The sequence below is a fragment of the Tachysurus fulvidraco genome, chromosome 11 (genome assembly GCF_022655615.1).
Source record: "Tachysurus fulvidraco isolate hzauxx_2018 chromosome 11, HZAU_PFXX_2.0, whole genome shotgun sequence".
Taxonomy (NCBI): Eukaryota; Metazoa; Chordata; class Actinopteri; order Siluriformes; family Bagridae; genus Tachysurus; species Tachysurus fulvidraco.
The window spans coordinates 22,008,523-22,034,698 of NC_062528.1; the positions used below are offsets into that span (position 1 = coordinate 22,008,523).

General features: G+C 40.1%; 1 protein-coding gene across 3 annotated transcripts in view; it reads left to right on the forward strand.

The window, feature by feature from the left end:
• tep1 (telomerase-associated protein 1) overlaps positions 1–26,176 on the forward strand; it is a 49,482-nt gene that overhangs the window by 949 nt on the left and 22,357 nt on the right. For 2 of the 3 annotated variants that reach the window (XM_047820336.1, XM_047820334.1), the window contains exons 2-25: positions 3,193–3,673; positions 6,697–6,870; positions 7,014–7,163; positions 7,252–7,416; positions 7,537–7,671; positions 7,857–7,928; positions 8,415–8,536; positions 9,159–9,316; positions 9,755–9,864; positions 10,417–10,498; positions 10,871–11,063; positions 14,078–14,294; positions 14,407–14,559; positions 15,221–15,292; positions 15,388–15,509; positions 17,213–17,284; positions 18,493–18,639; positions 19,450–19,741; positions 23,094–23,215; positions 23,686–23,799; positions 24,022–24,139; positions 24,387–24,575; positions 24,689–24,876; positions 25,154–25,295. In XM_047820336.1, the coding sequence (XP_047676292.1) occupies positions 3,224–3,673; positions 6,697–6,870; positions 7,014–7,163; positions 7,252–7,416; positions 7,537–7,671; positions 7,857–7,928; positions 8,415–8,536; positions 9,159–9,316; positions 9,755–9,864; positions 10,417–10,498; positions 10,871–11,063; positions 14,078–14,294; positions 14,407–14,559; positions 15,221–15,292; positions 15,388–15,509; positions 17,213–17,284; positions 18,493–18,639; positions 19,450–19,741; positions 23,094–23,215; positions 23,686–23,799; positions 24,022–24,139; positions 24,387–24,575; positions 24,689–24,876; positions 25,154–25,295 (3,759 nt within the window). In that variant the 5' untranslated portion in view covers positions 3,193–3,223. Of the gene's footprint in view, positions 1–333; positions 487–3,192; positions 3,674–6,696; positions 6,871–7,013; positions 7,164–7,251; positions 7,417–7,536; positions 7,672–7,856; positions 7,929–8,414; positions 8,537–9,158; positions 9,317–9,754; positions 9,865–10,416; positions 10,499–10,870; positions 11,064–14,077; positions 14,295–14,406; positions 14,560–15,220; positions 15,293–15,387; positions 15,510–17,212; positions 17,285–18,492; positions 18,640–19,449; positions 19,742–23,093; positions 23,216–23,685; positions 23,800–24,021; positions 24,140–24,386; positions 24,576–24,688; positions 24,877–25,153; positions 25,296–26,176 lie in introns of those variants that run through there. The other variant, XM_047820335.1, reaches the window with a different exon arrangement.

Consider the following 26,176-nt stretch of genomic DNA (forward strand, 5'->3'; position numbering starts at 1 on the left):
GAGCGCCATAGAAACAGCGTAAATTAAATGATTTTTATCTTATATATTTTATACACAAGTGTAGATACTGAATAGATTTCATATTAATCACATCAGCAAATACAGTATTTCTCCCCATAGACACAGTACCTGAGATCAACAGAACAATGAATGATGAAAAGAGCAGAAATCAATTTGACTAACAAAGGAGTGTAAACTGATCCCAGGCCAGCTGCGTGGACTGGATTTAGTGTCTGTACGAGCCTGCGTTTGTTTTTTACAGACTTTCCTAAAAAATGTCTGGAGATTTCTGCTGTTAGACCCAAATCTATCTCCTGCTTCAGTCTTCAGTCTCTGCTGAATCATGAAGAGCTGCTTCATTAGTCACTGTTGCTTATCTCTGGATCCTTAAGATTATTAAAATCACCGGCAGCTTGAGGTTCACACCTTTGAGACTGTTGTGTTTGTACAAGCATCCGAGCTTAAGAATCAAAGTCGGCTTTCTTGGTAAGTACAGCTGGTAAAATAAGTATTGATCACGTCAACATTTTTCTTAGGAAATGCAGGATATTTCTGAAGGTGCTTTTGACCAGATGTCGTCAACAGTATCATAGAGCAAATTAAACAAATAAGTTCAGAAATTAAGTTATATGTAATAAAACGGAATGACGGGGGAAAAGCGTTGAACACATCGTGATTGGGAGGTAAAAAAAAAAAAAGCCAAGACACCAGCTAAAAGCAATTCTTCCCCTAGTCGGTGGAAGTTGTTACAGAGATCTGGTAAAATCTTCATGTCAAGAGCATCATTAGAAATATATTTACTGAGAAAAATGTTGAAGTGTTCGATACTTATTTGATCCTCAAACGTCCAGACATAAAATAAGGACACTATATGTTTAATTTACAGACAATGCTATACAGAAAAATTAAATAAAGACAACAAAATATGGTGGAGTACAGAGTACCATATAGAGTAGGGGACAGGCTAGCTATATATATATATATATATATATATATATATATATATATATATATATATATATATATATATGTGTATATATATATATATATATATATATATATATATATATATATATTATTATTATTATTATTATTATTAATGTACACTATGCACCATCACACTTATATATATATATATATATATATATATATATATATATATATATATATATATATATATATATATATATATATATATATATATATAAGTGTGATGGTGCATAGTGTACATTAATAATAATAATAATAATAATAATAATAATAATAATAATAAATTCTATAGCACCTTTAAAAGTAGCATCTCAAACGCTTCACTGAAGAAAAAGGAAACATACAATTATACATTATAATACATTAAAATAAGTAAGATATCAAATCAAATCAAATTTTATTTGTCACATACACATACATACAGGGTAGGATATGCAATGAAATGCTTTATGCAACTGTCCGGTATAAGAATAAAAAAAAATTACAATAAAAACACACCAAATAAGAACATACTACCAAAACAAAACAAGTTAAAGTAAAAGCTACCCTAAAGAAATGATGATTGTTTGTCGATACAATACACAATATACAGTACAGAATGTGTGTGAAGAGCAAGCAGCAATAGTGTGTAACATAACATATGGGAATGAAGTGATGAAAAAAATATGGGGTAGAATATGTGGACCGAGTTTGTACAGTTTTAAGGATTGTGTATAGATGATAAAGATTTAATACTGAAGTTGTATTCAGACCTTAGACATAACTACAGACTTATTCAGAAGGGTGTAGCAAGGAACAGGTGTGTCTCAGCCGCAGGCGTTTTATACTTTAGCTTTAGCTTTAGCTAATCTCGCGAGCTGATTTTATTACAGACAAAATTCGGAATAAACCTCTGAATACAGTTCTCAGTCAGATTATCACAGTGTGTGCGAAGACGTTTTTTTTTTTTAAAACCAGCAATAACATAAAAAGCTTTATCTTTATAACCTGAATGTAAATGTATTGTATTGTAATGTTTTCTCAGGAGTTAAAGCGTGTGTTCCAGTTGAATGTTGATGAAAATGAAACGAAATGTTTCAAGAATATTTATTAGCCGATATCGTTGCTTTGGACATCTTAATTTCTAGTCTTGGTCATGAAAAAGATGCACTATTTGTGCTGGAATGAAATAATTCTACTTATTTTTAAAAATAAAGACAATCTGGCTGTTATTTAGCTACCAACGGAAATATTTCTCTGAAATCATCACAGACAAACTGTATGCATGTAGAACTTTCCTTTATTTACCATCTTCTATTTGTAGAATTTCAATAGAGTTGATTATTTGTTTGCTTATCTATCTATCTATCTATCTATCTATCTATCTATCTATCTATCTATCTATCTATCTATCTATCTATCTATCTATCTATCTATCTATTTATTTGTGTATTTATTTGTGTATTTATTTGTTTATTTATTTGTTTATTTATTTACTTATTTTTGCTTTAATACAAAACCATGGAAACTGAAACGTCAGCAAACCCAGTTGTCATTTACTGCATGGGATCAGATGCGGATTCTGAACAAAATTTTCTAACAGTCAGATGTGATGTGAAATCAAAAACTGTCCAAATACTGTACAAGACAAACACAACAGATGGTTTAACAAATAAAAGAAATGCTTTCCCATGCTCCGGTTGTACAGGTTGAGTGATTGATTGGACAGTAGACTGGAAGAACCAGAGTTGTGCAATACTAAAGTAAAACAAACGCCCAGGGATTAGTGGCTGTTCATAAATGTTTGCCATGACGGTGAAGTCAATAGCTCATTCGTTACGCTTCTGTTGTGGTGATGGATAAATCCTCAGGACTGACAGAGAGCCTCTCATGGAGTCTTGAGCAAAATGTTTAACCCTTAATTGCACCAGTGAACGAATTCTTTCTCATTTTAATTTACCGTTTTTTTTTTTAAACCGGTTTGTATTGTTTTTTGGAGTTTAAAACACTGAGGAACATTTCTGCTTATTTACATATAAACCAGGAAACTTTGTGGGGGCACAAACTTTTGCATCGAAGCATATTGCTCTTTCAGGTGAGCAAAGTCCAAAGGTCTCGGTCTCTCCTTCAGTGAGTTGCAGTGTTGTGTTGAATGACAGCACACACCTTGTCAAGTCAAACATACTTACTGCCTGAACTTTATTCTTTCTTTCTAATCTCCAGAAACTCGAAGGAAAAAGGAGCTCCTTCAGAAATGAAGGAAGTCAGACTGCTTCAGTCGGACTTGAGCTCCAATATGGACTCTTACGACACCGGTCAGAGTCTGGAGAACCGGATCCTGACCCAGGCCTCGTCGTTCGTCGTCCCTCCTCCTTTGTGTGCAAACCTGACGTCGTCGTGTCCGGCGCTCTGTCCATCCAGCCTGTCCTCCACATCCTCGTCCTCTCCTCTGCTGTCCACATCGATCAGCCTGCTGTCCTCGTCTCTGCTCAGCACCGAGAACACTCAGCTGAAGTCCAGCCTTCTCCCTGTCTCTTCTCTCTGCTCTACTCAGCCTCTGAGCGCACTGATTCGAAGCACAGTGCCACCCACTGCTCAAGTAGACCGTCAAAGTCTGAATGAGGAACACGATGATGTAAAAATAGATGACCATGAATCATGCTCCACTGATGAACTCTCATCGTACAGTGAGGAGATAAACGAGGTGTGTATTTTTCGTCTAGTAGCTTTAAAAATAACTTTCTGGATGGGGATGGCTAGGGAGAAACACATGCGGAAAAAAACCTGAGAAAAGTTCTGTCTTAAGTACCGACTTGTTGCTACCAGAATAAATAAATAAATAAATAAATAAATAAATCCCTCTGATGTAACTAAGATCACACTGTAACATAAACCAATAAATCTCTCTAGAGTAAAAATCAAATTGTTCAGCAGTAACGATAAATCTCTCAATATCAATGCATTGCTTCAGAGTATCATTAAGTCATTCTGGAATAATAACCTGCTCTCAAGTGCTGATTATTTACCCCAGAATGCTATTAGGTCACTTTAGAGCAATGATGCCAATCAGAACCAAAACCCCCCTCTCTCTAGTGTACCACTGAGTACTTTCGGAGTTATGATGTAGCATTAAGTCTCAGAATGTCATTAAGTCGCTCTGGTGTAATGATCATTCTATACATTGTTCCGGAGCACCATGAAGTCTGGAATAATGAGGAGTGGCTGAATGGTGCCAACAAGTGCCTCCACAGTACTTATAAGTCAACCGAGAGCTATGATGTCACTCGGTCGTACCAATAAGTCGCTCAGATGCTGCACTAAGTTGCTCCAGAGTATCATTAAGTTGCTCCAGGGCAATGGCGAAAGTTTGATTTTGACATTGGTGGGGACATAATTTATTTGACATTGGTGGGGACATCATTTATTTGACATTGGTGGGGACATCATTTATTTGACATTGGTGGGGACAACATTCCCCGTATTTTGTGCAGAAAACTGTTGTTATAAGAAAACTTTCTTCCTCACATACCGGTAACCTGCATAATCACGTTGCATATTGCTTCATACAACGGAATATAGCTGCAGCCGACCTCAACACATTAGCGAGAAAGACAAAGTCAATCAAACAGCGACGTGGGTTAGAGAGGCAGGACTCAAAAAAGGCAAAGGCCAATCATTTTAGAGGTGAGTTACAGAGGCGGGATTCATTGCAGGGGGTAAATCTGTTAACCGTTTGTGTTCCACTAGTTGCGCTATTTTTTAGAGAACGCCGTTGTAAAATATTTTCATCTTATTTAATGATTCCTGGATAAATGTTAAGTGAAATAAGTAAAAAGGCACAAGACACAGACGGATATCAGTGGTTATGTATAAATATATATAGGCTTGGTCGAATTATTGCTAGGGACAATTGAGTGTTCCCTTGATATTGGTAGGGACATGCCCCTACCGTCCCTACCCAAATCGACGCCCTTGCTCCAGAGTATCATTAATTTGCTCCAGAGTATCATTAAGTTGCTCCAGGGTATCATTAGGTCGCTCCAGGGTATCATTAGGTTGCTCCAGGGTATCATTAGGTCGCTCCAGGGTATCAGTAGGTCGCTCCAGGGTATCATTAGGTTGCTCCATAGTATCATTAAGTTGCTCCAGAGTAATAATACTTCAATAATAAGCAACTTTCTTTGGAGTAATATTAAGTGGCTCAGTCGTATCAATAAGAAACTCAGAATCAGTGTTGGGTAATTGTAAAGCAGTTACTTTTGACAGTAACTAATACTTTAACGCATTACTTATTAAATAAAGTAACTCTGTTACCATACGGTGCGGTTGTCCATAAATTTTTTAAATTAGTTCATTTTAACCGAAGTGTAGCCTACAGACAAACCTGTTTACAGCAGAGACGCATTGTAGGATTGGTGGATGCCAACCTGTAAACACGAAGATGCCGCACTGTGGGCGTGTTTCCGTTTAATCATGTATGTACGGCAGTAACGGCGAGTCGAGGCGAGAGCAAGACGAGTTTCTCTAAGTGGAAATATGCTCATTATTTCTTTAAAAAAGTAACTAAAACGTTACATTTAACAGAAACGCGTTAGTTTTTGGTTTAAGTAATCAACAAAGTAATTGAGTTACTTTTTGAACGAAGTAACTAGTTACTTTTTCTTAGTAACTAGCACAACACTGTTCAGAATTACCAATAAATCTCTCCAGAGAACCTTTTAGATGATCTGGAGAAATCATAATTCAGTAAATTACTCCAGGTTAATATTTAGTCACTCTGGTAAGTAATTGATAAGTTATTCTGTAGTACATGTAAGTATGATGCCACTCAGTACTACTAATACAAGTCCAGGGTTTCCCGCAGAAAAATTGTTAGTTAAGGCGTTAGGGTTCGGTGGGTGGGCGGGGCTTCTTTGTGAGATAGACCACAGACTCTGTACTACATTTAACAATTATTTATTTAACACTAAATATAAAATTGAAATAACATTATAATAATAAATAAGAAAGTGCAAAACAACATTTAAAATTTTTCGGACACGTATTTTATCAACTGGCTAGTTATCCTCCAGACAGTGACGGACCGTGTGGCGCGCGGGCCCGCTCGCGGTGTAAAGCGCGTCCGCGCTATTCTCCAAGATGCACTTGACAGCCTTTTGTGCAGCGGATATTTTATTTTTTTTGGACGACCTAGTTAAGGCGGTAAGGCTTCTGAGCTTAGGCGGGCCGCCTTAACTGAAAAGCGCTGCGGGAAACCCTGAAGTCGCTCTGGGATAAGTGGCCCAGTCAGACCAATAAGGACTCAGAAGAAAAAGAACGGGGGCACAGAAGCCTATATTATTTCCACATATACATTATAGCATAGTGGAATTCTTTTCTTCACATACCCCAATTGAAGAGTGCAGGGGCAGCTATGATACAGCGCCCCTGGAGCAGGGAGGGTTGAGGGCTCCTTTAAAGACACTCTAGAGCAGTGATGGTAGTCAGTACCAATTCATCACTTCAAGGGCCCAACAGTGGCAGCTTGGCTGTGCTGGGCCTTGAACCTCGATCAACCCATAGCCCCGAACAACCAGCCTTAACCAGTTGAGCCACCACTGCCCCATAAGAAGAACCAATAAGTACCTTTAAAGACACTCTAGAGCAGTGATGGTAGTCAGTACCAATACATCACTTCGATATTCCAGAGTTACATGCCGTAACAAGCCTGTATATTTGCATCTAAAGCTCACAGATCATGACGAACAGAAGGAGGTGAACTGTGAGGCCCCAGCTGAGATGCCGGTCCTGGATCTGAGGCAGTCTGAGGAAGAGGAGAAGCAGATGCTTGACCTGGATGAAGGGTTTGGGGAGTTCGACTCGGGCTGGAACAAAGACGCCGAATTACTGAAAGAAAACAAGGTGGATTTAAAACGTTTTTTTTGTAATTTCCATTTGTTTTAAATTTCAGACATTTAGAACGTGACTAGCGAACGTGATTAGAAGAGAATAAAAACTCTGTGTGTGTGTGTGTGTGTGTGTGTGTGTGTGTTTCCTACAATCAGTATAAGCTGCTGAATTTGGTGTGCTGCTCCCTGGTAAGTAAAGTCTCTTCTCCAGGCCAGTTGGGCTGGGAGCACAATACGCCTATATGGAGCACAATAAAATCCCTGGCCACTGACATCACCCTCAGAGACCCCGAGTTCCTGCTGAAGGTACGCCGGAGGTGATTCATGCGTCTCCATGATACGGTGTGGTGTATTATAGTGTGTAGAGTCTTCCCTTGTCATTTTTTTGCACCAGGTGGCTGTTTACACCAGACAGGAACTGAACATCCGCATTACAGCGAACTTCCTGCTTGCCCTCGCCGCTCACCTGCCTGGGTCTAAACCGCACCTGAGGAGGTATTTCTGCTCTGCTGTACAGCTGCCATCTGACTGGCTGGAAGTGACCAGGATATACAGCATGGTATGGTTTAGTGTCACAGTAAAGCGCAGTGGAGGATATGCTGTAATTGTGTAATTATAATGACGGTATAGTGTGTTATATTTAGTCTTGTTTCTTTTCTTGTGGTTTGTTGTGCGTCAGTGTTTCAGCAAGTCGCTGCCGTCGGGACTGAAGAAAGGTCTGGTCGACAAATTCAAGCAGTTCAGCGAGTATCAGCTGGCCAAGTACAACACACGCAAACACCGTGGTAAACACAAGAAAAAACATAAAGCGAAGGTAGACACACACACACACACACACACACACACACACACACAAGCACCCTGTTCTGATCACTGCTTTATATCAGTGTTGTGTCGTGTGTGTGTGTGTCGTGTGTGTGTGTCGTGTGTGTGTCGTGTGTATGTGTGTGTGTGTGTGTGTGTGTGTGTGTGTGTGTGTGTGTGTGTGTGTGTGTGCAGGAAGTGTCACCTGAGCAATGGGAGAAATGGGCGAAGCTCGTTGGAGCAGAACCTCATGCTCTTCAGACACATGTGAGTGAGAGACAGATAAAAGAACATCTGGCTTTTGTATATGACTTGGTTGTTAGATGGATATTTCTTTTTATAATTTAAAAATGAAGTCTGGGCATCCCTGCTTAGACTGCTGCCCCCGCAACCCGGCCCCGGATAAGCGGTAGAAGAAGAAGAAGAAGAAGAATTTAAAAATGAAATAAGTTTTTTAAAAATGCAGTAAATATATATTTTTGTCTCGTTTGATTTTTTAAAAAAAAAGTGAAACAGTAAACGATATTACACAACAATAATATTTATATTGTGTGTGTGTCTGTCTGTGTGTGTCTGTCTGTGTGTGTGTCTGTCTGTGTGTGTCTGTCTGTGTGTGTGTCTGTGTGTGTGTGTGTGTGTGTGTGTGTCTGTGTGTGTGTCTCTCTCTCTCTGTGTGTGTGTGTCTGTGTGTCTGTGTGTGTCTGTGTGTGTGTGTGTGTCTCTCTCTCTCTCTGTGTGTGTGTGTGTGTCTAGCTGAATATGGAGCAGCACACAGCAGAAGATAAAAAACAAAACGAGTTTAACATGAAGAAGATGATAAAACGACTCCATATCAAACAGCCGGCCGAGTTTGTCATGAGCATCCTGGGGAAAAAGTACGTACTGTATTGTAGAATATCACAAGAATATCTCTTTCAAAAACGTCTTCGAAAGAGAAATCAATCACAGGGGTGGAGACAGAAATCTGAACAATCTGCGCTTGTCACCATCGGAACTGTGCTGTGGGGAAACATCATCTATATAACTCACATTAATTACACAGAGATAATGAACACACAGAAACAGAATATTATTGTAGAGTAAAAACAAATGTGGAAGTTTAGTGTCCGTTCTGTCCAACTGTCAGAAGCTGAGCTCAGACATTATGTAATCACATGCATGGGGCGGAGTCTGACAGGACTTAAGAATAAAACAGTATGAATCTTGTGATAAAGCCACAGAAGCTTTATGTAAATGAGGAAGGAAAGAACCCATGTGTATCCTGTGTCTATGTGTGTGTGTGTTTGTGTGTGTCTGTGTGTGTGTGTCTCTCTCTGTGTGTGTGTCTGTGTGTGTCTCTGTGTGTGTGTCTGTCTGTGTATGTGTGTCTGTCTGTGTATATGTGTCTGTGTGTGTTTGTGTTTGTTTGTGTCTGTGTGTCTGTGTCTGTGTGTGTGTGTGTGTGTGTGTGTGTGTGTGTGTGTGTGTGTGTGTGTGTGTGTGTGTGTGTGTGTACAGGTACCCTGCAGATGTGAGGGCGTTTTGGCGCAGTGGGCTCAGTGGGGTGTGGCAGAGTGAAAGAGCCAATCAGAGGATGAGACTGAAGCAGGTGGAGACATGGGAGACGCGACTGAGTCAAGAAGGGAACAACGCCACCACCTGGGAAAAACTCATAGGTCCTAATAATAATAATAATAATAATAATAATAATAATAATAATAATAATAATTAAAAAACACAAATAAATAATATCCTTCTGATCGACTTTCTTTTTAATTGATTACGATTCTGTTTTTAATTATTAAGGCACAAAACATCATATTTCCTATGTAAGATATCTAGTCAATTTAGTTCCTGTTATTTATGTTATAGCAGCTATAAACATTCTCTCCCTCATCAGCCAGCTTTTTATTCCTTCTCTCTTTCTTGAGACAAAAGTTACATCTTATAACATACAAAATCCCTGTGAATGAGTTGTTACTATGGAAACGCTAACGAACAGGAATGTTATAGCTAAGCTATCAGAGCTGTAATAAAAAAAGAAGTAATCAGCAGTTTATGACCAATCACAATCCAGAACTCCGTCTGACCTGAAGCACACTGTGTGTCTGTAGATAATAACTCTGTGCCCTTCATGGCCATGCTGAGGAACCTGAGGAACATGATCACGCAGGGGATCAGTGACAAACACCACGACAAGATCCTCAAACGACTCAGCTCCAAGGTGAAGCTCTCTCTCTCTCTCTCTCTCTCTCTCTGTCTCTCTCTCTTTCCTCTTTCTCTCTCTGTCTCTCTGTCCCCCCCCTCTCTCTCCCTCTCTCTGTCTCTCTCTCTCTCCCCCCCTTCTCTGTCTCTCTCCCTTCTCTCTCTCTCTCTCTCTCTCTCTTTGTCTGTCTCCCCCCCTCTCTGTCTCCCTCTCTCTTTGTCTGTCTCCCCCCCTCTCTGTCTCCCTCTCTCTCTCTGTCTCTCCCCCTTCTCTCTCTCTCTCTCTCTCTCTCTGTCTCTCTGTCTCTCTCTTTGTCTGTCTTTCCTCTCTCTCTCTCTCTCTCTCTTTCTGTCTCTCTCTTTCTGTATCTCTCTCTCTGTCTCTCCCCCTTCTCTGTCTCTCTCTCTCTCTCTCTCTCTCTCTCTCTCTCTCTCTCTCTCTCTCTCTCTCTCTCTCTCTCTCCCCCCCCTCTCTCTGAAACACATTATGGATGTGTGTGTGTGTGTGTGTGTGTGTGTGTGTGTGTGTGTGTGTGTGTGTGTGTGTGTGTGTGTGTGTGTGTGTTTTCAGTCGTCAGTGATAAAGAGCCGTCAGTTCCCCTTCCGCTTCCTGTCAGCTTATAAAGTCATTCTGGAGCTCAGCAGCTCGACAGGTAAGAAGAACCACCTCACTTGACGTTATGAGGTGCACTTAATGAAGTGTACACTCGTTCTCAATGAAACACCGCCATCGTCATGGTGACGGTGCGAGTTATCTGGGAATTCTGGGTATTTTCGAGAATGTTTGATTAAATGATGAAGTAATGAAACAATGTTTTCATCAACAGCAGAGTTTAAAATCATTAACTTTTTAAATGATTGTGTTTTATTTAAAAAACAATATGGTACTGCTTTATAAAAATAGTTAACAATAGTTAACAAGCATACGTGCAAACTTGGGCATAAATATTAGTCCTTAGTAATGTTTTCAATTTTATTGGAATATTTTTAAATATACATAAGTGAAAAGTCTTGCTCTTCCTCAGTCAGTGGCAGTGTGAAGCCGAGCATCAAAAACAAGGAAGTCCTTCGTGGGATTTTAAAGACTATACCAAAGAGTTACAAATGCAAGAATCTGGACTGGTCGACGGCTAACCGGAAGAGGCTCCGCGTTACACTCTGTGTTCCTTTCATCCGTGGTATTTATTCTGCAAGACTCAAAGGGATCCAGAAAGCCAGGTCTGTATATCAAACTGATTATTTGCTAATTTTTTTGTTATTGTTTTTGTTGTGTTGTAGTCAGAATGGAGGTTTTGTTGACATACTGCTACAGGTTATCGGTATGAATGACCACCAGGGGGCACTGTGTCCTCATGAGATCTTCTGTATGGTGTGATGGAATTAGAGTGGGGGAAATCAACTAAAATGTGAACTGAGGGCAACGTGTCACACTGAAAAGCAAAACTTCCAATGCATCCCTCTTCCTCTTCTTCGCCTTCATCACTTCAGTAAAAAAGCGGATCTGCGTGTTAATTAACTGAAACAAATGAAAGCAGTTGTTTTTTTTGTATTGTATTTAAAGTTCATCACGACAATGCAGTCATGTGACACTGTAAAGCTCTGAAACTTCTTTCATATGAATTTCTGGTTCACTATTTTTTCTTTATCACAGTTTGAAGGTGTGTAAAGTCAGTCATACTGATGGCTGTTTAAAACACACAGCTTTCTTTTGCTGTACACTGTAACTGTACTAGACCTGTAACCTAGCAACAGCTTAGCATCAACCTGACACATCGATCCCATAGCTAACCACATGTTTTAACCTTTCTCTCTCTCTCTCTCTCCTCCTCTCCCTCTCTTACGTACTCCCACACTTTCACTCTCTCTCTCACTCACTCACTCTCTCTCTCTCTCTCTCTCTCTCTCTCCACACTTTCTCTATATCACTCCTCCTCTCCCTCTCTCTCACTCTCTCTCTCTCTCTCTCTCTCACATGCTCACTCTCACTTTCTCACTCTCACCTCTCTCTCTCTCTCTCTCTCTCTCTCTATCTCTCTTGCTCACTCACTCTCACCTTCTCTCTCACACTCTCTCTCAATCTCACACACTTTTTCTCTCTCACTCCTCCTCTCCCTCTCTCACTCACTCTCACACTCTTTCTCACAATGTCACTCTCTCTCATTCTCTCTCTCTCTCTCTCTCTCTCTCTCTCTCTCTCTCTTTCTCTCTCTCTCTCTTTCTCAATTCAATTCAAGTTTTCAATTCAATTCAAGTTTATTTGTATAGCGCTTTTTACAATAGACATTGTCTCAAAGCAGCTTTACCGAACATAAACACAGAGCAGAAGGTAAACATAATTAATGATAAAGGAATTAACAAATAATAAAAGAAATAAGAATTAACAGAATAAAAATTCTAGATTATTATTAGATGTATATAGTTCACAGTGTGTATGTATTTATTCCCCTATGAGCAAGTCTGAGATGACTCAGGCAGCAGTGGCAAGGAAAAACTCCCTTGAATTGGTAAAGGAAGAAACCTTGAGAGGAACCGGACTCAAGGGGGAACCCATCCTCATATGGGTGACACTGGGGGTGTGATTGTAATATACAGTCAGTTAAATGTTGTATTGGTGTGAGGTTCAAGGACTTCTGATCTCCTGAGTACCACAGAGTCTAACTGGAGATGTCTCAGGATTCTTGGCAGCTGCATTTTGGACTAACTGTAACCTATTTATTAAAGATGCAGGACAACCACCTAGTAATGCATTACAATAGTCCAGTCTAGAGGTCATGAACGCATGAACTAGCTTCTCAGCATCAGATACAGACAGGATGTTTCTCAGCTTGGCAATGTTTCTAAGGTGGAAGAAGGCTGTTTTGGTAGTATGGGCGATATGATTTTTAAAAGACAAGTTACTGTCTAATATAACACCGAGGTCTTTCACTGTCGAGCTACTTGTAACAGTACATCCCTCTAAATGGGAGTTAAGTTGTGAGAGTTTATGTGCACTGGTTTTTGGACCTATGAGTAGTATTTCTGTCTTATCGGAGTTTAACAATAGAAAGTTGCAGCTCATCCAGTCTTTTATCTCTCTAAGGCACTGAGTTAATTTGGACACTGTGGCTATTTCATCTGGTTTTGATGAGATATATAACTGTGTGTCGTCAGCATAACAATGGAAACTAATCCCATGTCTTCTAATAATGTTCCCTAATGGAAGCATGTATATAGAGAAAAGCAGAGGTCCTAGAACTGATCCTTGAGGGACCCCATAATTAACTGGTAGTAAACTGGAGGATTCACCATTTAATTCTACAAAATGGTATCGGTCAGATAGGTAGGATCTAAACCAGCTTAAAGCCTGACCATGAATACCAGTGTAATATTGTAAGCGATCTAGAAGAATGTTGTGATCTATAGTGTCGAATGCAGCACTAAGGTCAAGTAGAACTAATCGTGACATACAGTCTTGGTCCGAAGCTAAGAACAAGTCGTTTGTAACTTTAACAAGTGCAGTTTCTGTGCTATGATGGGGCCTGAAACCTGACTGAAACTCTTCAAGGATGTTGCTCTCCTGTAAGAAGGAGCTCAGTTGAAAAGACACAACCTTTTCAAGTATTTTAGACATAAACGGAAGGTGTGAGATATGTCTGTAATTTGATAGTTCATTAGGGTCTAAGTTACGTTTTTTGATGAGTGGCCTAATAACTGCCAACTTAAAAGACTTCGGGACGTAACCTAAAGATAACGAGGAGTTAATGATATTAAGAAGAGGCTCACCAGCTTTATGTAACACTTCTTTCAGTAGTTTAGTTGGGATGGGGTCTAGTGAACATGTTGTTGATTTAGCTGTAGTAATAAGTTTATCTAACTCTTCCTGTCCTGTACTTGTAAAGCTGTGTAAAGCCTTAGGTGAGATTGTGTCACTGGTTGCTCTCATATGTTGAGCGTCACCTATTTTATTCCTGATACTTTCGATTTTATCAGTGAAGAATCTCAAAGTCCTCACTACTGAAATATGAGAGAAAGAGACTCACTCTTTCTCTATATCACTCCTCCTCTCCCTCTCACTCTCTTTCTCTCTCTCTCTCTCTCTTGCTCACTCACTCTCACTTTCTCACTCTCACCTCTCTCTCTCTCTCTCTCTCTCTCTCTCTCTCTCTCTCTCTCTGTTGCTCACTCACTCTCACTTTCTCTCTCACACTCTCTCTCAATCTCACACTCACTCTGACTCTCTCTCTTTCTCTCAGATCGAGGAGTTGTGCTCCAGAGCTGCTGCAGCGTTATCGCCAGGCCCTGGACAAAGCTGTACAGATCTCCTGCAGGTACAATATCCCTCCTCTGTCAGGACACACGCTCATCATCTTCACAAGCTCTTCCTGGTCTAGTAAACTGAGTAGAGCGGATTTCAGCCTCCCCACGGAGCCTGCAGACGGAAACACGGAGGACACTAACCTCTCGACCTCTGTGAGCATGAACAAGAAGGACGTTCCCATGAACTTCCCAAAACATGTTTTTGTTTTGTTTTCTACAATGATTTCATGCGGCTCAGTTTGTCCTCTCGCTCCGTGTCCTATAGTCCTTGGAGGCGGGGTTACTCCTGGCCATGATGATCCGTTTCTGCAGCGAGCACACGCAGTTCCTCCTGGGAGACGACGAAGCCGTACAGGAAATCCAGATCAAGTCAGACGGGCTTTTGGAGAACGTCAGGAGACTGAGCAAGCTGATCTCGGTCAGTGGTTGTGTTTTATATATCGATGGATATTTGCATCTGAATCAGTGTGGTTTATTTTCCTTTAAAACTAAAACAAATTAATTCACTCACTCACTCACTCACTCACTCACTCACTCACTCACTCACTCACTCACTCACTCACTCACTCACTCACTCACTCACTCACTCACTCACTCACTCACTCACTCACTCATTCACTCACTCATTTTCTACCACTTATCCGAACTTCTCGGGTCACGGGGAGCCTGTGCCTATCTCAGGCGTCACCGGACATCAAGGCAGGATAAACCCTGGACGGTAGTGCCGACCCATCACAGGGCACACACACACTCATTCACTCACACACACACTACGGACAAATTTCAAGAGATGCCAATCAACCTACCATGCATGTCTTTGGACCGGGGGCGGAAACCGGAGTACCCGGAGGAAACCCCCGAGGCACGGGGAGAACATGCAAACTCCACACACACAAGGCGGAGGCGGGACAAATGAATTCATCATTAGTTATTTAAGACATTTTACTGAGTTGTGTTTAATATCATTTTATAACATTTACTTATTTCTATTTATTGCTTAAGTCAAAAGTTCATGTTTGTGCGTTTGTAGACGTTTGTGCAACGATGAAACGTCACTTTCCGTGTCTTCTTTCCGTCAGGAATTTTCCGAATCGTCTCAGAAGATACAACACAACTACTTCTTCTCCAAGCTTCTTGAGGACAAAACAAAGGTCTCCACTTAGAGCTGATATGAACCCAGATGTGTCTTTAATACCTTTAAATAACCTTCACTTAGGTGTTTGTCTCATTTTTTTTTGTCACTCAGGTGGATAACATCATCCTTGTTGGTGAACGGTATATCGACTGGTGGATGACGTTGGCAGTTAAAAGATTTCAGAAACTTTCCATCAGCGAACCTTTAGTGGTGAACATTTTAATCAGAAGTTCGTAAGTTCTGTTCAGTTTCTACTTGGAGTTAAATATAACAAGGCGAAAATGTTTTCATTTCCCTAGTGTGAAGTGTAGCAGCAAAATGTGTCGGCAAAATGTTTTATTTTTATTGACTCCACACATTTTGTCTTTTGAAATGCATTTAGGGTGGGAGTTGAATAAAACCTCCTCACAAGCTTTTGCAAACTTTTTTTTTTTTTGTTATCTGAGATCCCGATGCATCTAACCCGGAATTGTTCTGGAAAGCTTTTTTAATGCTTTTGGAAAGAAACGTTTTCACTCCGTATAAAAGAAGCGTCTGATGTCGTGTCTGTGAGTCTGATCTAAAGTGAGTCAGGACTCTGTCGTTCTTTCAGTGTGTTTAAGACATGTGTTCTTTCCTCTGTTGAGAATCTTACACTGAATTTTAGGGCCTTTTTACACCTGGTCACTTCGTGTATTGTCTCTGATCCGATAGCTATCTGATTTGTTAAAACTGTACCATTTACATCAGGCCACATAAACGCGTCTCGGCGAATCGGATATCGATCCGATCTTTCTACTCCCGCCCAAAATGCTAATATATTTTACCTCATTTCCGGGGTAATTGAAATGGAACACGCTTTGGTGTATACGGTTGCTACAAAAAACAGCATTTACTGTTTGCTGCATTTTCGCTGGCGGCAGCAGTGCGTTTTAAGACCCGACAAGACACCTGGGTGAAAGATCGGAGCCAACGCTGGTGGGAAAACATGTTTGTTTCTGGCACGATGCACGACTCGCGAGTCACCTGCGAGTGACGTACTTCCGTTTGGGAGGAGTATAGCACTGACGTATGTGGCTTGAACAACCACATGCATTTACACCTGTCCAGTTTCATCTGAAACATGTCCCAGACCACCTCCCGAAGGGGTTTGTACCATCAGATTTATATCTGTCTCGAAACCGTTTCGGAGGGCATTTAGACCTGGTCTTTTTACCATCGGATAGCTATCCGGTCACAGAAAACGCATGAAGTGACCGGGTGTAAAAGCCCCATAATGTTGAAGAGAAATCTGAGCTGCTTTTTAGATGAACAAGAACTTGGAGCATCTCAGAGAACAGAAATGGGTTTGATATCAACTTTTACTCTGAAAAAAATAACTGTAAAAAATAACTGTTTTTTTCTATGAATCTATCACCTCTAGTATTGTAGAGAAAAACAGAAATCCTGATGAAACTCTACAAATTCTTAAAGCTCTGAGTGTCTACTTTCATACGCGCTTCATATTAACATAACTGTGGAGTGAGACATGAGGAAGATGTTCAATCATCAACATGAACCAGGGGCGGTCCTAGAGGCGGGGCCACAGGGGCCCTGTGCCCCTGCTGAAATCTGATTGGCCCCTGATTGGCCCCCGTTCTATCAATCGTTGACGAGCAACCGGAGAATTTTTCACAACGATCACAGATGCAATTCCACCCCCAAACAATTGGCGGCACTCGAGCGTTTGAAAAAGAATACTGAATAAATTATTTTGTGTGCTTGAATGTACCCTGTACTTGGCCCCTGAATGTAACATGTGGCCCCTTAAAATCCTAGAACCGCCACTGACATGAACACAATACAAACAGGAGGAAACTCCATGTTTATGTCCATATTATTTGTATTTGTTTATATTTCGGATGTTTTATCTATTCAGTGTGATTGACTTTCTCTCGTGATCTGATTGTTTTTTCAGGAACAGTAACATAGATTCGTCAGATGACCCAAAAAACGTGACGCTGTATGGCTTCAGTGAGCAGATCCTCAGGTAACATCACGTTCCTCGATAAAGAGCTCAACGATCCCAGGGGCACTAAAGCGTTTATAAACGTATTCAAGAATAAATAAGCAATAAAGTTTACATTTTTTAGATCAGATGTTAAACGCCCCGATTTACTAAAATTCTGCACGGTCTAAGAGGATTGTAACTCTGTCGACGTCTGATTGGAGTCTGTGCAGTTTTAAGTGTGACACTTTCACAACTTATTACTTAATGCAGTTATTCAGTCTTAATATTTATCTGGAGTTTAATTAGTAGAGTTTTATTCTTAATTGCAGAGCTGATATTTAGATGTGGGTTTGGTTAAATGTGAACCAGAGCTACAGATATTATTGTATTATTGTCACAGTGGGCCAAAATATAAAACTGAGATAAAGTCACGGGCCAAACTGAATATTTATTGAAAGATCAACTGCAACTGATGTGTAAAACTCTAGTTTTGCTTAAACACAGGATTTGGAACAACCAGAGCTTGATATTACAAACACGTAAGAAATTAAATTTGAAATAAAAGACACATCAGTGGTGTTCATGTCACAAACTTTGACCATACACTTTTTGACAAACTCTCCCTCATTAAAGGGCAGATTTTGCCATCTCTGCTGCCACAATAAAGCTTTACAGTCTTTACAGCAGCTTCACATTTTATTTAGCTTTCATGAACATAGATTGCCGGGAAACCAGACTTTTTTTTCATCTCCTCCGAGTTCTGGAGCTTCTGCTTTACGTCCAGGTCCTTATACTTCTCATAATGTTTCGTGTCATAGTGTCTTCTTATGTTATATTCTTTCGTTACAGACACGTTAGCTCCGTTAGCACACAAGACAAACAGGTCTGTCCTTTATATTCGTGAACAGATAATCTGCCTCCCAGTTGTCTTGAAAGCTTATATTGTCCATCTTTTGTTTGACCATTTTTGTGGAGGGTGGAGTTAACTTGCCCGATGTGACTGTAACGTGGTCGTTAACGACTGTCAACAGAGAATGAGGGGCGCTTGCTGTTTGTGACTATGCGTCAATACAGTGGCAAGGCATTCTGGGATTTGTAGTATTAGCGGAGCATGCGGCTAGCCAGCTGTAATGCACATTTGATATGATCTTGCGGGCCAAATATAATTATGGGCCTGAGTTTGAAACCCCTGCTGTAGACTCAGCACCATATGAGACGATGATTACAATGAATTGTTTTCCCTGCAGGTTCATTACAGAGCGAGGTTCCTCCAGGCTTCTGGATCACGTGGAGCAAATGGACAAACTGCACAAGATTCCTCCTCCAGCAGGTTCCACCGAGAAACCTGAGAGAACGTGCGACGTCGTGCCGCTGCCTGAGGTTCCCAAACTCAGGTACCTCAGAGCACAATTAATTATTATATACTAAGTAAACAGTCTAAACATGTCCACTCTGTTCTGGAAAAAAATGCCAATGCAGATGTAAATTCTGTGAGAAATGTATTAAAAAAATAACACTTACTTAAAAACAGACATTTACTTAACATCAACTTGCCACCTGTGGGGGGAAAAAAGGGTGAAAAATTCATTTGGAGAAAAGAAAGATGCGAAAAGGAATAAGTTAAAAAAATGTAGTGAGAATTTAAAAAAAAAAATCAAGAAAAGGCAAAAAAAATGGAAAAGGAAAGCGTAGTGAAATTGTAGTTATTGCTCAAATAAAATGTAAAAAAAAGTTAAAAGGGGAAAAAACCTAAAAAATGAAAGTGTAGGAAATATTACTAAAATTAATATTAATAAAAAAACTATAAAAAGGATGGGAGTCATAAAGTGCAAAGGGAATAATGCAGAAATAAAAAAATCTAAGAAAAAAGGGAAAAAACAAATAAAGAAATAAAATTAAATTAAAAAAGAGAAAAAATAAAATGAAGAAAAAATAATGAAAAGGAAAATGTAGTGAATGAAATCTATAATTTCATAAATTAATATAATTTAAATTAATATAATAAATCTATAATTTCTATAAATTAATATTTTTTTACTTCATTCATTTTTGACATAATATTTAGTTATTTTTGCTTAATATTTTAAGCAAATCATTCTTATTCTCAACAATAAGATACAGAGATTAAATCTAATATGTTCCTATTAAATTCTGATCATTCTCTGAAACTTGCAGTGAAATGTTCTCGCTATTCCCGTTGTCAGGTGGCGCGGTGTGCGTATCTTTATCTCGTCTACGTTCAGAGACATGCATGGCGAGCGGGACGTCCTGGTCCGCAGCGTTTTCCCGGAGTTACGGCGGCGAGCTGCTCCCCTCTGCCTCCACCTGCAGGAAGTGGACCTGCGCTGGGGCGTCACCGAGGACGAATCGGCACGTGCCACTGAGATCTGCCTCCAGGAGGTCTCTCGCTCGCAGGTGCTGCTGGGAATTCTGGGACAGAGATACGGCCTGGTGCCACCACGGCCCTCGCTGCCTGACCTGCCGCACTACAGCTGGGTAGGAACCGAAAGAAAAATCGTTTATTCCTTACTTTAACAAAGGATTTATTGAGTGTTTATTTATTTATACTGTTTTATATGAATATGTGTGCTATATCCAGCAGACGGGGATCTGCTCAGCAAATCACATTTATTATATACAGTGGTGCATGGGTGAGGCTAGCCTCTTTTTAGGGGTGCTACAGCACCCCTAGAGAGGAGCTCAGGACTGCTAAAACTTGGTGTAAGTAATGTTGTAAACTCCTATAATAAGTGTTTATTTTCGGACTATTTTAGTCCAGCGGGTCGTCGCCGATGTGGAGTAGCACAGGAACGGAGAGAAGTAGCACCGGTTACAATGTTCTTCCGCAAGACGCATGCAGTTCTGTTTTATTAACCGCTTGAGCGTGAAACAAAAACAGCAGCGCGACAAATAAACTGCGTACCTGTGTAGTGCGTACGTGTGTCAGTTGATACAAAAGGAGGCACATGGAGTTAACGGTCAGGAAAACCAACTGAGTGAAGAAGGTTTTATGTTTGTTACAGGGGGCTGTTTGTCTGTGTGAACTCTCACAATTAAACTGGTGTTCTGAAAAGGTCTCCAAAAAAATAATCTGCATTTTGTAGTTAGTTGAATTAATGTTAAAATGATAAAGCTATTGTTCAACAGACATATTTTTTGTTTTTGTGTGAAAAGAGGGTGGGTGGTGGCAGTGCGGCTCATTGGGTGCTCAGCACCCCAAAGCTCTGACCCTAGAATCGCCCCTGCAGTGGTGTTAAAATTTTGCCCCATTTCTGATTTTCAAATTTTTTTGCATGTTTGTCACACTTTAATGTTTCAGATCATCAAAACAAATTTAAACATTAGTCAGAGATAACACAAGTAAACATAACATGCAGTTTTTAAATAAAGGTTTTTATTATTAAGGGAAAACAAAATACAAAACTATATGGCCCTGTGTGAAAAAGTGTTTGCCCCCTAAACCTAATGACCGGTTGGTCCGCCCTTAACAGCAAGAACTGCAATCAAGCTTTTGTGATAACTTACACTGAGTCTGTTACAGCTGAGGCTGCGGAGTAATTCTGGTCCACTAATCTTTGCAGAATTGTTGTAATTCAGTCATATCGGAGGGTTTTCGAGCATGAACCGCCTTTTTAAGGTCATGCCACAGCATCTTAATAGGATTCAGGTCAGGACTTTCATTTTGTTTTTCTTCAGCCATTCAGAGGCGGACTTGCTGGTGTGTTTTGTATCATTGTCCTGCTGCAGAACCCAAGTTCTCTTCAGCTTGAGGTCACAAACAGATGGACAGCAGAATTCATGGTTCCATTTATCACAGCAATTCTTCCAGCTCCTGAAGGAACTGTCTTTTTCACACAGGGCCATGTGGGTTTGGATTTTGTTTTCCCTTAATAATAAAAAAACCTTCATTTAAAAACTTCATGTTATGTTTACTTGTGTTGTTTTTGACTAATATTTAAATTTGTTTGATGGTCTGAAACATTAAAGTGTGACAAACGTTTAAAAACCAACATTTTTTCACACCACTGTCTATACTGAATGTGTTGAACTACACACACACACACACACACACACACACACACACACACACACACACACACACACACACACACACACACAATACACTACAGCTATACAAAGTGTAAAAATATTCTTTTAGCTTAAAATTTTACCCTAAACACTGATCAGTTCCTCTTGGATTTCTACTTGAATTTTGTGTTGTTGTTTTTTTGTTTGTTTTTGTCAAATGTAAAAATGACTTGATTTGATTAAATCCAGTGATGTAGTCTAGTTTTTTTGTAGTGAGTATACTGTAATCCCCCCCCCAGCCTCATACGCATCCATCGTAGAGCCACACCCCATAGGCACCACCACAATCACTAACGCATAAAATATGCATCTACATGTAATTGAGAGCATTATTAAAGACTGTTTATGTGTTATCAACATTCCAATTTATTGTAAGCAACAAAAGACAGTCAGCTGATTACACCTGTGCTCCAGGTCCCATATTCATATAACATTTAAGGCTAAATGTAATCAGACAGTTGGCAGCACCCATTGACTTTCACAGTAGGAAAAAATATAGACTATGAAAGTCAGTGGGTGCTGCCAACTGTCTGATTTACCAACATTTTTCAAAATATCATCTTTTGTGTTAAACAGAAGAAAGAAACTCATATAGTTTTGGAACAAATTGAGGGTGAGGAAATAACACAATTTTCATTTTTGGGTGAACTTTATACCTTTTAGAGCTACATTTAGCCTTAAATGTTATATGAATATGGGACCTGGAGCACAGGTTTTATCAGCTATCAATTTTCAATGTACATTTAAGAGTGAACAATAAACATTTGTTCAGTTTTATCACCAACACTCTTTCATTGCAGAATATTATGAACTGAATGCACTGGTAGTTTACAAAGCTTTCCAAATACATTTGTACCGGGCTGTGGGTGAAATGTCACCCGAAGCTGCTGTAGCTTTAAGCGCAGGCTTCCAAAAACACTCAGAGTGTAGTTTGAGTCTGCTTTCGTTTCATATTTTCTTTTACATTAGTTAGTTAATTTCAAATTTGTGCCACAAAAAACCGCCAAGCAACAAATTTTCCTCCTTGGTAGGTGACGTCAGGTCAGGTCACAGGCCACGGAAGCCCCAATGGTCCAAAAACGTTAGTGATTCGCAATCGCAACCAAAGTCTGTGTTCGCAATACAGACGGGGTGAAATTATGACTGAAAGTTCTGTCACAAAACGATATCCGTACGATGTCAGTATCCTCACGCTTTTTAAGTGGGTATACGGAAATCCTTGGCATTTCCTAGTGGGTATACGGCGTATACCTGCGTATCACGTAGACTACACCACTGATTAAATCACAAACACAGTATTTTTTTAGCATCCTTATAGTGAAGACAAAAATGTATTTTCTTTTTTTTTTTTTTTGAAGATTTTAGAAATTGCCAGAATGTGAAAAAGGAGAAAAATAAAAAAATAGACATACATTAATTTTTTAAAAACATTATAAAAGGTACATAACATTGTATCAGCTCCTTGTTATACTTGTTATATTTTTTTTGTATTGATATTGAACAAAACTCTAATCTAACAGTAAAAAACACAGCATTTTTTTTTTATCATAGATTACAAATATTAATAGAAAACATTTATTAGTTTTTTATTTAGTAAGCATTTTTCTAATCTTCGGTAATGCTTTATAAATCACAGTAATGTCACAGTCATGTGTAACGTCTGGCATTTATATGTTAAATATCTAAAGTTTTCAATCATGTACTTGTGGAGTTAAGAATGTGCGAGGTAAACATTTCTATCTTTATTTTTCTGTGTCAGCTGAAGTCGGCTCCTGACGGTCTGTCAGTCACAGAGATGGAGATTCGTCAGTTCCAGGCCATGTTTTCTGATTCCGCTCCAAGCCGCATGTTCTTCTACTTCAGATCTCCTCAGATTCTCAGGTACGCATTCTCCTTTTGGAGCATGACTTTGTTAAGATTCGCTTCAATCCTTAAATTCTTTATTTAGTTTATTAAATATAAATATTCCCACCTCCGCCTTGTGTGTGTGGAGTTTGCATGTTTTCCCCGTGCCTCGGGGTTTCCTCCGGGTACTCCGGTTTCCTCCCCCGGTCCAAAGACATGCATGGTAGGTTGATTGGCATCTCTGGAAAATTGTCCGTAGTGTGTGAGTGAATGAGAGTGTGTGTGTGCCCTGTGATGGGTTGGCACTCCATCCAGGGTGTATCCTGCCTCGATGCCCGATGACGCCTGAGATAGGCACAGGCTCCCCGTGACCCGAGAAGTTCAGATAAGAGGTAGAAAATGAATGAATGAATATATAAATATGATAAACTCTCTACCCTGTAGGTGATTAGAATAGCAGTGAGTTTCTATTTATTTGTTTACTTATTTATATTTTTTTTGTTTAGCTCAGTGCCTGAGGCTTGGAGAGATGACTTTGTAGCTGAATCTGTGGAAACTGCAGCTAAACTGGCTGAACTGAAGGAACGGATCAAGTGCGACGGCTTCAGAGTGACGGAAAAGTGAGTTCTGCATCTGGACGATTTATTATATTAAAGTTTATTCTCTTCCGATGAACTCCGAGAAAGACACATAAGTAAAATAAACAGCTGTAGGAGAAAGGAGTTAGAATCAGTAGCTTATTCATGCTTTATGAAGCATTATTAGTGCTGCTAAAAACTGAATGAATAGCTGTGAGGAATGATGTATGTATAGTAAAGGTTCTTCTCCCTGTATCTCTGCAGTTATCCGTGTGAGTGGGGTGGAGTCGTAGACGGAAAAGCCTACGTTAACGGACTGGAAGATTTCGCAAAGGCCGTACTGGAGGATCTGTGGTCTGCCATACAGGAGATTTTTGCGGAGGTAAAAACTAAAATACTACAATGATTATTATAACTCAGATTTATTTTTATAAACATTTTAGTTTCCACGCTGGGACTGAAAGACAGAGATGCCACACCCCTGTACCATGCAGACTGACCGATAAATTGAGAGACCACACCTCTTTAGCAGTCTGACTGACAGAGAGAGTCCATGACTGGCAGACACAGAGGCCACTCCTCCTTACCTGAAATACAAAAATTATTTGGTTTTCTCTCGGGATGCTCAGGAATCAGATGAGGCAGATCTGACTGCGGAGATTAAAGAACAGGAAGTGCACCAGGATGCCCAATGGCAGCAGTTTTACGGCAGAGCGAAGCTGCTTTCGAAGGCAAAAGAGAAAATCGAGGAATGTCAGGAGAAAGGCGGACTTTTATTGGTGGAGGGCGGGGCCGGAGTTGGCAAAACTGCTTTTATGGTAATGAAAATTTTATTTTATTCTATCTTTGCAGCTTAAAGAGACAAGTATCCAACACATCAACCTCTCTCTCTCTCTCTCTCTCTCTCTCTCTCTCTCTCTCTCTCTTTTAGGCCGCTTTGAGTCATGCACTCCAAACTCCGGTCAAGATGAAGAAAGCTCCCATGTGTGATGTCATAACCTACTCCACAGCAGCCAGCCAATCAGCTTCTGGAGTTGAGCCCCTATTGCGCTGCCTGGTCCAATGGCTAAGGAAGCGAAAGCAGCAAGAGGAGGAGCTTCCTTTACACACACCTTATAGGTGACTGAGGTTTTTGTCTACTTTTTCAGTAGCATACAGTTTGTGAGTGTTTTGGAAGGATTTGTGATAATATTGTTTTTATATGTCTGCCCGCTTTGTAAAGGTGTGTGGCCTCTCTGTTTGTGTGGTAAAAGGTCAGGCTCTATGGAAATGTACAGAATTTTACTAGTAACCTTCAATATGAACAAGAAACAGATTCAAATTGGTAAAAGATCCTTGGGGAACTCTGATAAACCTTCACAGAAATGGAGAATAAACACTGTGTTAACCTTAACAGAGACCTGCTGTCGGAGTTCCTCTCACATCTGAAGGAGGTAAAGAAAGGCAAATCTCTGGCTTTACTCGTTGACGGTGCAGATCTGATACATGACAATAAAGGACACAACATTTCTGAATGGATTCCACAACGTGTTCCTAAGGTGACACAACTCACACTAATATAGTTTATAGATATCAAGGAGAATAATATACAGTGATCCCTCGTTTATTGCGGTTAATGGGGACCGGAGCCCCTCGCGATAGGTGAAAATCCGCGAAGTAGGATTGGCCCTAATTTTGACCTTTTCACTGATGGTCATCATCTTCCTCTTCGGCTCACTAGAGGAATCTTTCGCAGGGGCACGGCGCTTAGGAGGCATCGTAAGGGCTTAACGAAAAGTTAATTTCGAACACAATACGCGAGACACAGTTGACAGGGTGAACGAGAGTGGCGAGATACGACAAGGGAAGAAGCTGGGAGAGGATGCGATGATACGCAGCCAATCAGCTCAGATCTCATATAAGGAATAAAATACTCATGTTGTGCTGCTATAGTAAAATTATGAACAAGTAAGAGTGTGATGAAGCAGATTTCCTGTTATCAGTCTAAAAGCTAATTATTTTCCTATGACGGCATGTCAGCCAAGTGTGACGTATGCTTATTATTCAGCCCTAAGAGGAAGTTCAACTTGAAACAGCAACACAAGTTAGAGGAATAACATCAAAGTATAGAAGCCTTTATTTGTCACATTTACTGTACAATAGGTAAAATAAGTATTGAACATGTCACCAGGTACACCTAAGCCTGGTGACCAGTAAACGTGCAGAGCAGATGCATGAGCAGATCTATAGGGAATAGCGTACAGATGGAGCTTCGAGCCTCCAAAGGGGCTGGTGAAAAGAGAAAGTCACAGGGTACAGTGGGATGAATGCTTAGAGGTAAACAAAAGCCATATCCGCCTGGCCAGAAGTTGCCATATTCATTCCAACCCCAAAAGGTGGAGATGCCATTAAATACCTTGAGTGGGAGACAGACATGCCT